The 13,607-nt window shown below is 41.5% G+C and overlaps 1 protein-coding gene across 7 annotated transcripts in view; it reads right to left on the bottom strand.

The window, feature by feature from the left end:
* Positions 1-447: 447 nt before the first annotated feature.
* rbm39a (RNA binding motif protein 39a) overlaps positions 448-13,607 on the bottom strand; it is a 37,123-nt gene continuing 23,963 nt past the window's right edge. For 5 of the 7 annotated variants that reach the window (XM_078236877.1, XM_078236873.1, XM_078236875.1 and 2 more), the window contains 8 exons: positions 13,085-13,150; positions 12,728-12,932; positions 11,595-11,681; positions 9,449-9,481; positions 8,009-8,090; positions 5,976-6,081; positions 3,660-3,738; positions 448-2,747 (listed from right to left, as the gene is read on the bottom strand). In XM_078236877.1, the coding sequence (XP_078093003.1) occupies positions 2,647-2,747; positions 3,660-3,738; positions 5,976-6,081; positions 8,009-8,090; positions 9,449-9,481; positions 11,595-11,681; positions 12,728-12,932; positions 13,085-13,150 (759 nt within the window). In that variant the 3' untranslated portion in view covers positions 448-2,646. Of the gene's footprint in view, positions 2,748-3,659; positions 3,739-5,975; positions 6,082-8,008; positions 8,091-9,448; positions 9,482-10,470; positions 10,606-11,594; positions 11,682-12,727; positions 12,933-13,084; positions 13,151-13,607 lie in introns of all 7 variants that reach the window. The other 2 variants (XR_013500313.1, XR_013500314.1) reach the window with 1 other exon arrangement.

Raw genomic sequence — 13,607 nt, 5'->3', positions numbered from 1 at the left:
ACAATAACATTTTCTTGAGCTTTTTTCATATTAATGCAATCCCACTGGAAAAAGTGGAGAGCCGCAAATGCATTGTTACAAATCCACGTGGCTCCAGAGCCTCAGGTTGCTGATCCCTGGTCTAGTGTGTACTTCAGACACTTTGACAGGAACAACGTGGTGGACATTCCATTTAATAGGCTAGATCTAAATTTTAAAATAGTTAATTCTGGTCCTGCAATCCCATACGCAGTAGATGTTAAGGGTGAGCGTTTCAGCTTGATTTTTTGATCTGAGCACAGGAAAGTGTTGAAAGAAATGCCTGGATCAGAACACATACAGCCTGAAAGGAATGCATGAGCTTCCATGTAAATGAAGCAAGAATTAGAAGAACCACTCAAATGGGTTGATTTACTCAAATCTGTACACAACACCCAGCAATATTGATGCAAAGAAAATTCAGAATTTCCCCCAAGTATTTTTCTCTTATTTATTGAGTGATTTTGCATTTTTTATACAAAATTTATACCAATTACAAAATCCTTACTTTGGAATAGAAATACCAGGCTGCTTTTAAATCACACTAGAGAGGGGGGGAAAAAATCAGATGTTTACACTCCGGAGCTCATAGAGCTAAAAAAAAACCAGCAAAAGACACCACGCACGGCCAGACAAAATTACTATTACCCTTTTCATCTTCATTGCTTAAGATTGTGCATTTACAAATAAATCTTTATTAACTTTTCCAATGGTTTTTCCTGCTAATGGATTTCTACAATATAAAGGCAGTGAGAAACAATTTCCTTTAAACTGGCCTCGAGTTATTCTAAGCACGTGAAGTTAAATTACAGAAAGACTATGCTTACCTGTAATTAGTATCCAACAGAAGATGCACTGAAAGTGATTATATTTGGCTCTATTTGACAATGGGTTTAAAAAAGAGAACGAAACATGCAATGAGGAAAAAATAACTCCAAACTACAATTTAAGCCTATCTATACAGTCAACCCGTGAACTGACAACACCCTCCGATACGAATTCTACAACTTGATCTCCTTCATCAATTACAAATGATGGATAGTAATACTTCTTGTCTTGAGCCAGTGAGGCTTGACCAATGAGGTTTATTGGTTGTTTGTAGTTCTCTCCCGCTTCAATGTCGCAATATTGCATTTCCCACTCTGTATATTCGCGACTTTCTACTCTCTCCCCTCCACCAACGCCCCCCATCTCTCCCTTCTTTATTCAGCCACAGGTTTATGTATTTTAAGGTAAGATTAAGTTTGTCTGGCCTTGATCCTATGGAAGCACAAGGATAGCACATCACTGTTATAACTGTATTTACATAAGAAAAGCTCATGGAGGGGGTGTTTGAAGGTCACCACTGAGAACAGACCAAATAAGGCCAACTGTATATACAATAGTTTTAATCTTAATCTAGAGACCAACTGTACACAAAAGGCTATTTAGAACTCCATTTCTTTGCAATTTACCTTTTATATAATGAAAACCCAGAACTTTGGTCATAAGAATGCTAGCCAAACCTAGTTTAAACACTTTCTAGAATTAGGTGTAATCATGTTTCTAATATTAGACAGGCTGAGGCTGACTCTGGTATAGAAAACCACTCCAGTGATCATGGAATGGAAGCTGGCTGAAGTTTCCCCGTTGTGCATCCGCTGCACAAATTAAAATCTGAATAGATCCCCAGTATATTTCCAACTGGTACTCATCCAAACTTCTGGACATCAGTGTAAACTGCTTCATGTTTGAACTCTAGGCCATCAATATATCAGCCTAAAATGGTTGGCAATATGAATCACCAACATAAATAAAAATCAGTAGCCATAGACAGGGCCACTTTCCAGTTAGTCTAAAGAGGCTTAACTGGCCCTCTTTTCCCAGATTGTTTTAAACTCACTTCAACACTCCTTATAACTTGCCTCATTGTTTCAGCGGGGCCACTAACCCTCCTCTTGCCGAATCAACTGGTACTCCACACGTTTAGCAGAATAAATGCAGTGAATGACCATATTATTAGTACTAGTATTAACTAGCACATTGTATTAACCACGTGGTCTTTAATTCACAAGAGTTGCAACCTATGCATTTGAAGATTACCTTTTCCAATGCCGCACTTAGACGCAATAGTATTTTCATGAATTTATGAACTGATACTTTAAAAAAATTTAACAGGCTCCTCTGCCGAGTCTGAGCAGAAGAGCGCAAAAAAACAATTAGCTAAACTTATAACTTAAAATGGGTAAAAAGAGTGCAGTGCTATTTCTGTGGAGTCCACCTTACTGCAGTAGTCTGATTTTAGAAACCACAAAAATAACTTCAAAACCCCAAATAAAACTGTCTTTCAATACTTGTAGGTTCTTTTGCTGATCAGGTCATCAATGCAACTGTGTCATCAAAATGTAGTACACTGCACCAAAAATCAAAATAAAACAGCCTGAGGGCGTTTGTGTGAATCTACTTCTGCCATTTTATTTCCTTCCACTAGGGCTTGGCAAAGTTGAAAAAAAAACATTTGTCGTAAGTTCATTGGGGGTTGCACGAGTGTCCCCCAGTACTTTTCACTTGCATCATCTGTACAGGTGACCACTATATAATTGTCCACATTCCTCCAAATTCGATGGATATCCAGTTTCCTTGCACCTCCTATCGTCTTGCTGGAGTCAATAGCTGGGTGGTCGTCATTGAATCTGGGAAGAGGTTGTGGTAGGTTGGAAGTGGCACATAGGCAGCAGTGATCATTTTTCCTGTGAAAGAAAAACTAGTTAAGTTCCATATCAAAACCATCACGCACAAAGCAAATATAGTTAATTAATGGGTAACTAACATCCAATTGACCAAGGTGGTGCAGACTCAATTCAGGCCCCGAGCAAGCTAGCCAAATGTGTACCAACTGGAGCAACACAATGAGCATCAGCATTTTGCTCCATCCTGCCACAGTACACAGAGGAGCTTGAACCCATGGAAAGCCCCATGCACTTTATGTACCAGATAATGTTTGGTCAGGTATTTATTTTGCAATACAACCTCTAATTCTAAGTGTATGTGGCACCCCAGAGAAGAATCCAAGGTAACGCCAGAACAAGGTGACTTTTTGCAAGCAGTGCCCAGCATACCATCTAATTCCATCTTTTTTACTCTCGTTCTATGCTTCTAAAACTTCATTACATCCTGCATCCTCTCCTTTCCTTCTCTATGAATGGTATGCTTTGTCTGTAGAGCACGCAAGAAACAATACTTTTCACATTAGACCAATACGTGACAAGAAATCAAATCAAACATGAGTGGGACGAATCTAACCAGACTCCTCCACACAGCGGTCAAAGAACTGACTACACTCGACGCTAATGCTCACATTTGCAATAAACAGCAACTTGTTCAAATCGAGAGCAGCCAACGCTTCAAGATCACAGTAAGAAGGCAAGGAGTAATGGGCAGCAGAAATTTGTAACGGAAAAGAATGCTCCAACAATCCACTAAACTCTGCTCCAAGCACTTTCCTATCCCAGGTAATTTCCTCACCACTAACCATATTTTCATCAGTCTATCATTGTTATTCATCTTCTATATACTGAATGGAGGGATTGAGATGGTGTCCCAGTATAAACTATAGGCACAAATGTACAAAAAGCTTGTACCATGATTTGAACAGTACCCACCAGCAAACCACCTTCCGTGCAATGCGCCAACAGCAGCAGCTGCAGCAGCAATAGTTGGACACTTCACATAGACGTTTCCCTAGGAGGAGGAGAGATCTCGTTATACCTTTGACAAACAAGTTCCAATACAGCAGTGACACAAAGACATTTTTTAAAATAGGTGTTATTATAGATCCAGCATTTTGTTTCATTCAGTTTCAGCAGTTGCAGTTTTTCTTACTTCCTCCACCCCCTCCCCCGTACTTACACTTCAAAAGGTCATTACATTTGCTTCCCACCCTGGACACCTGTCACGTGGGACAGTTGAGAGTTAATCATCAATCTGAACTAGTTACCATAAAAGCAGTGTTTCCAGAAACACAAGATGATGCATCAGCACAGGAGCTGCGTTACGTTCCAGTTCTCCTCTAGTCAACCGGAACAGAAAGGTGTGCTGACTGGTTGGATCCCATGGGATAAAGGGGGAGGTGGCTAGATGGGTGGAGAACTGGTTTGGTCACAGAAGACAGAGGGTGGTAGTGGAAGGGTCTTTTTCCGGCTGGATGCCTGTGACTAGTGGTGTTCCGCAGGGCTCTGTATTGGGACCTCTGCGGTTTGTGATTTATATAAACGATCTGGAAGAAGGTGTAACTGGGGTGATCAGTAAGTTTGTGGACAACACGAAAATGGCTGGACTTGCAGATAGTGAGGAACATTGTCAGAGGCGACAGAAGGATATAGATAGGCTGGAAATTTGGGCAAAGAAATGGCAGATAGAGTTCAATCCAGATAAATGCGAAGTGATGCATTTTGGTAGAACTAATGTAGGGGGGAGCTATGCGATAAATGGCAGAACCATAAAGGGTGTAGAGACGCAGAGGGACCTGGGTGTGCAAGTCCACAGATCCTTGAACGTGACATCACAGGTGGAGAAGGTAGTGAAGAAGGCATATGGCATGCTTGCCTTTATAGGACGGGGCAGAGAGTATAAAAGTTGGGGTCTGATGTTGCAGTTGTATAGAACGTTGGTTCGGCCACATTTGGAATACTGCGCCCAGTTCTGGTCGCCACACTACCAGAAGGACGTGGAGGCTTTAGAGAGAGTGCAGAGGAGGTTTACCAGGATGTTGCCTGGTATGGAAGGGCTTAGTTATGAGGAGAGATTGGGTAAACTGGGGTTGTTCTCACTGGAAAGACGGAGGATGAGGGGTGACCTAATAGAGGTGTATAAAATTATGAAAGGCATAGATAGGGTGAACGGTGGGAAGCTTTTTCCCAGGTCGGTGGTGACGTTCACGAGGGGTCATAGGTTCAAGGTGGGGGGGGGGGGGGGGGGGGGGGCGGGGGGAGAGAGAGGAAGGAGGGGGGGGGGTTTAACATGGATATCAGAAGGACGTTTTTTTTTTTTTTACACAGAGGGTGGTGGGGGCCTGGATTGCGCTGCCGGGCAAGGTGGTGGAGGCGGACACACTGGGAACGTTTAAGACTTATCTAGATAGCCACATGAACGGAGTGGGAATGGAGGGATACAAAAGAATGGTCTAGTTTGGACCAGGGAGTGGCGCGGGCTTGGAGGGCCGAAGGGCCTGTTCCTGTGCTGTATTGTTCTTTGGAATGGATGGGGGCCAGAAGTGATTACAGTATAACTATGGTAATTAGCTAATGAATATTACAATCACATCTGCTTCCACCACTATTTCAGATAATGCCTTCCAAAAATCAGAACTTGGTTACATTGAGAAAATTTGTTACTGCAAGGTCAAAGTAAAGTTTATTTATTAGTCACAAGTAAGGCTTACACTAACACTGCAATGAAGTTACTGTGAAATTCCCCTAGTCGCCACACTCTGGCGCCTGTTCAGGTCAACGCACCTGACCAGCACGTCTTTCAGAATGTGGGAGGAAACCGGAGCACCCGGAGGAAACCCACGCAGACCCAGAGAACGCGCAAATTTCACACAGACAGTGACCGAAGCCGGGAATCAAACCCGGGTTCCTGGCATTGTGAAGCAGCAGTGCTAGCCATTGTGCTACCGTGCCGCCCAAGTCAAGTTAGGTAGCCAAAGAACAAGGAGATTGAAACCCATGCATTGTGTGAATTGACAATGTAGAAACAGTTGGTCTTCTGCCTTGTGTTTACATGATTTGTATGTGTTGCCAGAACAACTACACAGTGTTTTCTGATGGAGTGTTTATTTCACGCATCATCAGTTTTGTTTTCTACCTTTTGTTACACATGGCTGACGCTTCAAAGCAGCCAGCTTCAGTACTGCTGCCAGCAGCAAATCGTAAGAAAATATGTTATAAATAGAAAATGCCCGTGAACAAACTGCTTACCTGGGGTGAATTTTTATCCACAAATATGTGAATTACTCCTCCATGTTTGTTGCATTCTTCAATTACATCGTCTCGAATTTCATGGTCCCAGGCTGGATCATCTTCCCTTCAGGAGGAGGTTTCACAATAATTAGTATAGTAAAAGGTCTGCAATTTTTCCATTCAAAATTGTTTAAATATATTTTCAGGAATTTGAAGCATTAGGAACTCAGCTACTTCATTATTTAACTTCCAACTTATCATGGCAAGTACCTAATCAGCCAGGCAACAGGGAATCACGCTAAAATCAAGCTCAATATTCCTGGGTTGGTTCGGGCTAGGGAGAAGAAATCTGAATGTTGCTAATTATTATTTGTCCATCTCAGCTTGAAGTGCCTGTTTATCTTAAGTTAGGGTATATCAAACTTGCTTTCAATGCCATCCAGTCAAATAACTTATCGTTATTCACTGCTAAGTGAATACAAATCACCAGAAAATGACTGCCACTTGTGGAGCTGTACCCTAACAAAAAACTCAATGCATTCGGAAAAGGGGATGGGAAGGGGAGAAAAACAGCATTTTGGGATCCATACCCCAATATAATTTCAATGTCTCAAAGGAAAGCAGGCAAACAGAGTGACATAGGAATTATGAACTTAACTAAAAAGTGAACATTTTGCAGACAGCTGACACAGGATCATAAAAAGTTGAAACCAGTTTGCAGCGACAAGCACACAATCAGAACGTACCAACTAATTTATTGTTTTGCATCAGACATCACTGTCACAATCAGTACATTCTAACAACTGAGTGTGACATCAAGGCACATTTGTTTAGGGCAGAAATTAAATGCGACATGATTGCAGATACTCTGAAGGTACCCAAGAATGAATTCAAGGCTTCGGTGAATTTGTAACAGTTGCAAGCTGTCAACGCGCCATCAGATTATCTTGGATAGCAAGTGGACACTTAACAACAGACTAGTTGTTGCATATAATTTAGGGATATCAACTAAAAGACAAAGTCAGTGTGGTTTCCTATCAACTACTCAAGCCAATCAATAAAAATGACCATGCCATGGGAAGTTATATTGGAACTATATCAAGCTAACTATATCAAGTTAGGCCACAATGCGAGTACTGTGCACACTTCATTACAGAAATGATGCAATTGCAGTAAAGGGGGCACAGAGGAGATCTATGAGATTTGCCAGGACTCAAAGTGCAGCTACGAGGAAAGATCAAATGGGCCAGGGTTGTCTTCCTTGGAAAAGGAGGTTGAGGGGAGATTTGACCGAGATGTACAAAACTGTCAGGAGCCTGGATAGAGTGAACGGGAAGGGCCTCACTACTTCAGTAGAGGGGTCAGTGACTAGGGGACATAGATTTTAAGTGATTGGCAGAAAAGTTAGAGGGGAGACGAGGAAAGATTTTTTCACAGAGGATAGGGGAGGTCTGGAACTCAGTGCTTGAAAGGTAGTCGAGACCAAAACTCTCAAATAATTTACAAGGTGCCTGAAAAGCACCTTAAGTGCTGTAACCTGCAGGTCGACAGACCAAATGCTGGTAAGTGGGATTAGGGTGTGTGACCAGTCCAACGCCGGCATCTCAGCCAGTGCAGGTACATTAGGCCAAGTTACCTCTTTCTGTGACAGAAACTTTCTATTTCTCTATGTCACTCTCAGGCTGGAAAATATATGAAACTACAGCAACTGGCCAAAGGGATGTACTTGCTGTTCCTTTAATAAAACAATGGGCGGATACCATTGACAATCTACTTCAAAATTCAAGGTGGCTCAATTCAAGTAGTATGATCATTCAAATTTCTTTAGCACCAAATTCTTATTTTGCTGTATTTGCATTAAACTCATTATCACCAAAGTGACTAAATGATCAGACTGCAAATGATGTGGAAAATGCATGCTATTGGTGAAACAGGCTGTGTAATTCTCAGGTTTTAACTGGAAAATACAACATACTTGGCTTTATTCTGGTTTATATTTTATAATGTAATTCAGGAAAGCAACCAACAGCAAATAATTTGAAAATACTTACGACTGCGGGTTAAACATGTTGGAGAGCTGGAAACACTGTGTCGCTATCGGTGGGGTATTTACAGATACAGGGGGATTCAGCGCTGAAATAATAAAGAGACTTAAAATCTTGTTCAAGTACAAAAGACTAATTACACTGCATTCACATTTTTCACATGGTTAAACGTTCTCTGAAAACTGTCTTGTGGCTCGAGTACTTTAGTGATTTTTTAAAACCTTGTCCTTGGCTTCTTTGAAAAGCCAATGTTTTGAATTCATATTGTTCCTGCAGCTATCACTTTTTAACTGAATAGCAATCTGACATTTTTCTCAGATTTTGCCAAAGTTAAAAAGGCACGGTGTAAACAAGCTGTTACACAACTGTCACTGACATCCTAACTATACAACATCTTATACACATTCTCTGGAGCACAGCAGAATTTTGCTCTCAAGTGCCAGCCATGATCACATTGAATGGGGAAAGATCAATGGGCCGAATGACCTACACCTATTTTCTAGGGACCATAACTTCTAACTAGCCTCAGGAAGTGGTGGCCCGCTGGCATTAACTGCTCTTGAAAACTTTGTTGAAACTTCCAATGACTGGAGTTGCTTGAAGGCTTAGGACCCAGTGTAGTTCAGCAGTGTCGAATTCAGGGAGGCCATGGCCTTTTTTTTAAAAAAACTGCACTGGCTTCCGCAAGGCTGGGAAGATGACTTATGGGATACTTGGGCTTTATTAGCTGAGGCACAGAGCAGGGAAGTTATGTTGGAGCTGTATAAATCACTTGTCAGGCCACAGCTACACTGTAGGGAGTATGTGATTGCAGTAGAAAGGATGCACGGAAGATTCACCAGAGCAATGGAGAGAGGCTGGTTCGGCTGGGGCTGTGAGGGGGCATCTGATTGAGGTGCACAAAATTATGGAGGGACATAGATAGGGTAGAAAGATAGGAAAAAACTCTTCCCCGTGATAGCGGTGTCAGTAACCGGGGGCAGGAGATTTTGGATTTGAAGAAAAACTTTTTTTTTAAATTTGGGGTATCCCAAATCTGGTGTTGGGGAGCCAGGAAATTATGGGCCTATGTTGTTTAGATATAGTCCTACAATTTTCACCACAAAATTGTAACAATTCTGGTATACAAATCGAGGATTCCACTTTCTTAGTAGTGTACTGAAGTGTTGCATTGTTAGAAGTACTGGCTTTCAGGCAAGGTATTAAACTGGTGGATACAAGAGGTCCCCCTGCACCTTTCTCCTGGTGTTCTGCCAACATTTCTCAACTAATCTGATTAACTTGAAGAATGTGACTAGATTTCAAATGTAATTCGTTATCAGGTTGCCATTTGTTGGAGTGCATTAAGGAACCAAATACAGCTCCACGAATCTAAATTCTAACTCTTCCACTTAAGGAAAACTGATAGCTTAAGAGTTTTAGAAAAAGAAAACTGCAAACGCTTACCTTCAGTCTGTTGGATAATTCTTGCTTGCAAATCTAAGTATAAAGTAGAAGGGGGAAGATATTAAATAGTTACTTTTAAATAAATAATGCTAATATACAAAGTTTTGCTCAACTAGCCTTGTAATTTAGAATTGAGTACTGTATAAATTAATATACAATTAACTACGCTGCAACAGAAAAATCACAGGAGTAAAGTACTGGGCCCCAAGACACTCAGAAATCAAGTTTAAGGGGCTTGTTATGGCAAGTATCATTGCCCAACTCCAAGGAAGACAAGTAGAAGTAGTGGTTAAATGATTCAGGAAAACACAAAGGCAAGTACCAGTTTCTGTTTCAACTTAGTTGTTTAGAATACAAGATATCCAATACAAAGTTGATTTTATTTTGCAAAAGCTGGTCTCTTTACGGAATGGAAAAATCTATATGATCTGTTATGAAATTATTAATCCCTCCCCTTTCCTTGGATTGCCACCTTGCTGTGGAGAAGTTTGAATATTCCACCGATCCCAAGAGCGGTGCCACTGGGAGTCTTAAAACTCCTGGCAGGGTCACCCATGGCGGTACTGTCAGGGGAGGAACCAGACAAAGCACAATCCAAAACAAGGCAATCATGGGTCAGGCAGAAGATACATGTATGGTATCGATCAGTAGAGATCCTGAGTCATCAAGGTTCTCTTGCCAATGGAACTGGACCTACCCTGTCAAGGACCATGTACCTGCTCATGTGCAACAGCATTCCCACATTAAAAGGTGTCCTACACCAGGCATCTAACTAGAGCAAACCAACACAACCTCCCCACACAGACAAGCCCTGCAGCATTTGGCAAGATGCAACATCACTCGTGGAACTTCAGTATGCAGAGGAGGGATGGGCAATAAATGTCGGCCCAGCCAGCAATGCCCACATCCCATGAATGAATGAAAACAATGGCATCACCATCTCTGCTCTCTTAGAAGAGAATCTCCAAGCCATGCTGGTCACCTTTGCAGAAGTATATTGAAGACTTAAGTCCTGTACCAACCTGCCCCAGGGCAAGATCCAGTCTCTCACTCCATCCGGATGAACAGAGAAACCCTCTCAAACATGGAACAAATGAGCCACCTCTCATGTAAGGCTGACATACGATCCAACATCATAGCCAATCCACGAACGCCACCTTTGGACACCCAGAGACAACAGTCTTCGATCACCGCGACATTTGTGCTGATACAAAGATCCTAGTGTACAAGGCAGTCGCCCTCTCAACTGCTCCATACGGCTCAGAGACGTAGACAACATACAGACGCCACATCAAGGCCCCGGAGAGGTACCATCAACGCTGTCTGATATGGATTTTCTGCATCAGCTGAAAGGACAGGCGTCTTAACATCAGCACCCTTGCAGGGGCCAAGGGCAGCATTATTCGGGCCATGATAATCCGAAATCAACTCTGCTGGGCCGGCCACTTGTTTGGGATGTCAAGAGTCCCAGCTGCCGAAGCAAATCTTCTTCACCCAGGTCAAGGATGGCTTCCAAACAAGAAGCCAACAAAGGAAGCACTTCAAAGACACCTTGAAGGCTTACCTCAAGAAACGCAATATAAGCGTCAATGTCTGGGAGACCCTTGCTTAGAACAGACCTATTTAGAGGCACCTCCCAATTGAAGGGACATAATTCTTCAAGGACACCCGACAGCAAGAGGAGGCCCGGAAAAGGAGCCCAAGAAAGGAATACCAGTCTTCTAGGGTCAGAGGACCAAATCCACCTCCTGTAAACACTTGCCAAGCGTGTGATCACAGACGCAGCTCTATGATCGGGTGCATCAAGCATGCAAGGACCCACAGAATCTATGATCAGTGACACGGAGTTTTAGGCGGACAATCATACACGTTAGCAAGTGATCGCCGAAGATTAATCCCTCCAGTTGTTAGAGGTAAAGAACAGATCCCAAAAAAAATGTGGCCATAAATTTTACAGTACAACAATGCCACAGAATTAAGGCATGTAAAACAAAAAAAACAATTCTAGAATTCAAATGCTGGCAGATAAAGGAAAGACTTTCCATTGTACCATACCATTTGATGTGACCAGAAAACAAAAAGGACAAATCACCACTTCAGGCCAACCTTGTTCATTACATGAAAATACTGTGCAATCCAACCATACCTGTTACTGCAGCCATGGCGCCCAGTGAAATATTGCCACTCATCTGCAAAGCTTGCTGTGCCGCTGGGGGAATTTGCAATCCTGTTCCTGAACCAAACAAAATATATAGATGAGAAACAGTAGATACTTTTAAAGTGACATGGCATTAAAATATTTTAGCAAATAAATATTTAGGAATAATGTCAAATAGATCGAAAAGTTGCTTCAAATGAGAAAACTCAGTATGGTTAAAAGGGTTACTTAGGTTGGTAGCGAGGCAAGTGTTCTATAAGGATAGGCACTGGGACCACTGTTGACAGCCATTTATATAAATGATCTGGACTCAAATCAGAAGTACAATTATTTCAGAAGAACACCAAATTGGAAGGGCACAATTGATATTGAGGAAGACAACATAATACAGCACACTAACTCGAAGAATGTAATTGGGAATGAATTTCGAATCGGTTAGATGTGAGGTGGTGCATTGAGAGAAGGAAGGTGACAACTACATATTCCTGGGAAAACAAAAGTCTAAATAAATGGGATAGAGATGCAAATGGATATAGGAATACATACAAAGTATAAGAAAAGGATCTTTATGATGACTATCCAGTTTCTGCAAATAGCTGCCGACAATTTGTAGGCTTTTAAGTGGAGAGGCTTGAGCATATCCGCAAACATACACAGTCTTGGCTTACTTACAATTGTACCCCAGTATGAAGCAGCAAGAAGAACAGTAATATAGATAATTTCCAAATTAACTAATAATTTGACAAGTTCATAGGCAATCAAAAATAGATTAATAAGTGCTTCATGCTATTCAAGCCTAAATCAGCACTTTGAGGTGATGGGATGAGGTATTACAACCTGCATCTTAAACATCCGAGCACATGAACAACACGATTAAAAGATGGAACCAATCATCATTTTTGTCAGGACAGATTGGATTGAAATTTTTATCCTATTGCTATGAAAGATCAAGAACAAAACCCTCGCTACAAAACTGGAAAAATAAGATGTCAAAGTCGAGCAATGGCTGCAGATTCAATTGAATTTAAAGTAGTATTGTACCCTTATTTAAGTTAAGTGCAAAGGAAGCATCTGTATGGCATTTAACTTCACACCGGCTTTACCCACTCCCATCAAATTACCTTCTGCAAGCCTAGCCATCAATTGTAGGCGCCCTGTCGTTCCAAGGTCAATCCCAGTCCTCTCCAGCTCATCACTGTCTAGGAATGAGCTAGCGTTGGATGAGTCCGATCGTTCTGTAACATGGCCAACCTTCATTGGTCGACCAGCAAGCTCAAAGCCATTCAGCTGTTCTAGAGCCTTCTTTGCACATTCAGCATCAGAAAACTGAACAGAAAATACAAAAACATTGGTTGGCATTATAAATTATTTTATGCAGTCACTATAAAGTTCTTATCTTTCAGTTAACAGAATATATTAAGATTGAAAAATGTGTTCTAAAAGGGGGAAACGTTTTAGATCAAAAATATGGAACTTACCGTTATGAATCCATAGCCTTTTGACCTTCCCGTTTCACTATCCATCATCAGCTGTATGTTTTCAATCTAAAGAGGCAAACAGTACACAAAGTCACAATTTAAAGCTAGCACATGAAATGTACATGCTCTAGCCTTAACCTATAAATGTCAAACTTCTCTGTAGATATTTCACCTAGCGAGTGCATTTCTAAGAGATCCAATTTTCAAGTGGGAACTTGACATCAAAAGAGTGCTCCAAATTGCAAACTCCAGACTATTGTGGTTAACTGAAAACTGCCAGTCAAAAATTGCTAACACCTTAGAAATTAAAGCTTCAAGCCAATGCTTGCCATTTTATCAACACAATCTGAAACTTTCAGTTTTATACTTCAATATTTTAAATCCCTTCTCACTTAAATCTGAACGGCATTCACTTTAATGATGTGGAGATGCCGGCGCTGGACTGGGATGGGCACGGTAAGAAGTCTCACAACACCAGGTTAAAGTCCAACAGGTTTATTTGGAATCACAAGCTTTTGGAGTG

This window comes from Mustelus asterias, chromosome 20 (assembly GCF_964213995.1).
Source record: "Mustelus asterias chromosome 20, sMusAst1.hap1.1, whole genome shotgun sequence".
Taxonomy (NCBI): domain Eukaryota; kingdom Metazoa; phylum Chordata; class Chondrichthyes; order Carcharhiniformes; family Triakidae; genus Mustelus; species Mustelus asterias.
Note: the sequence above shows the minus strand (reverse complement) of the source record. Positions and strands in the feature narration are given on the sequence as shown.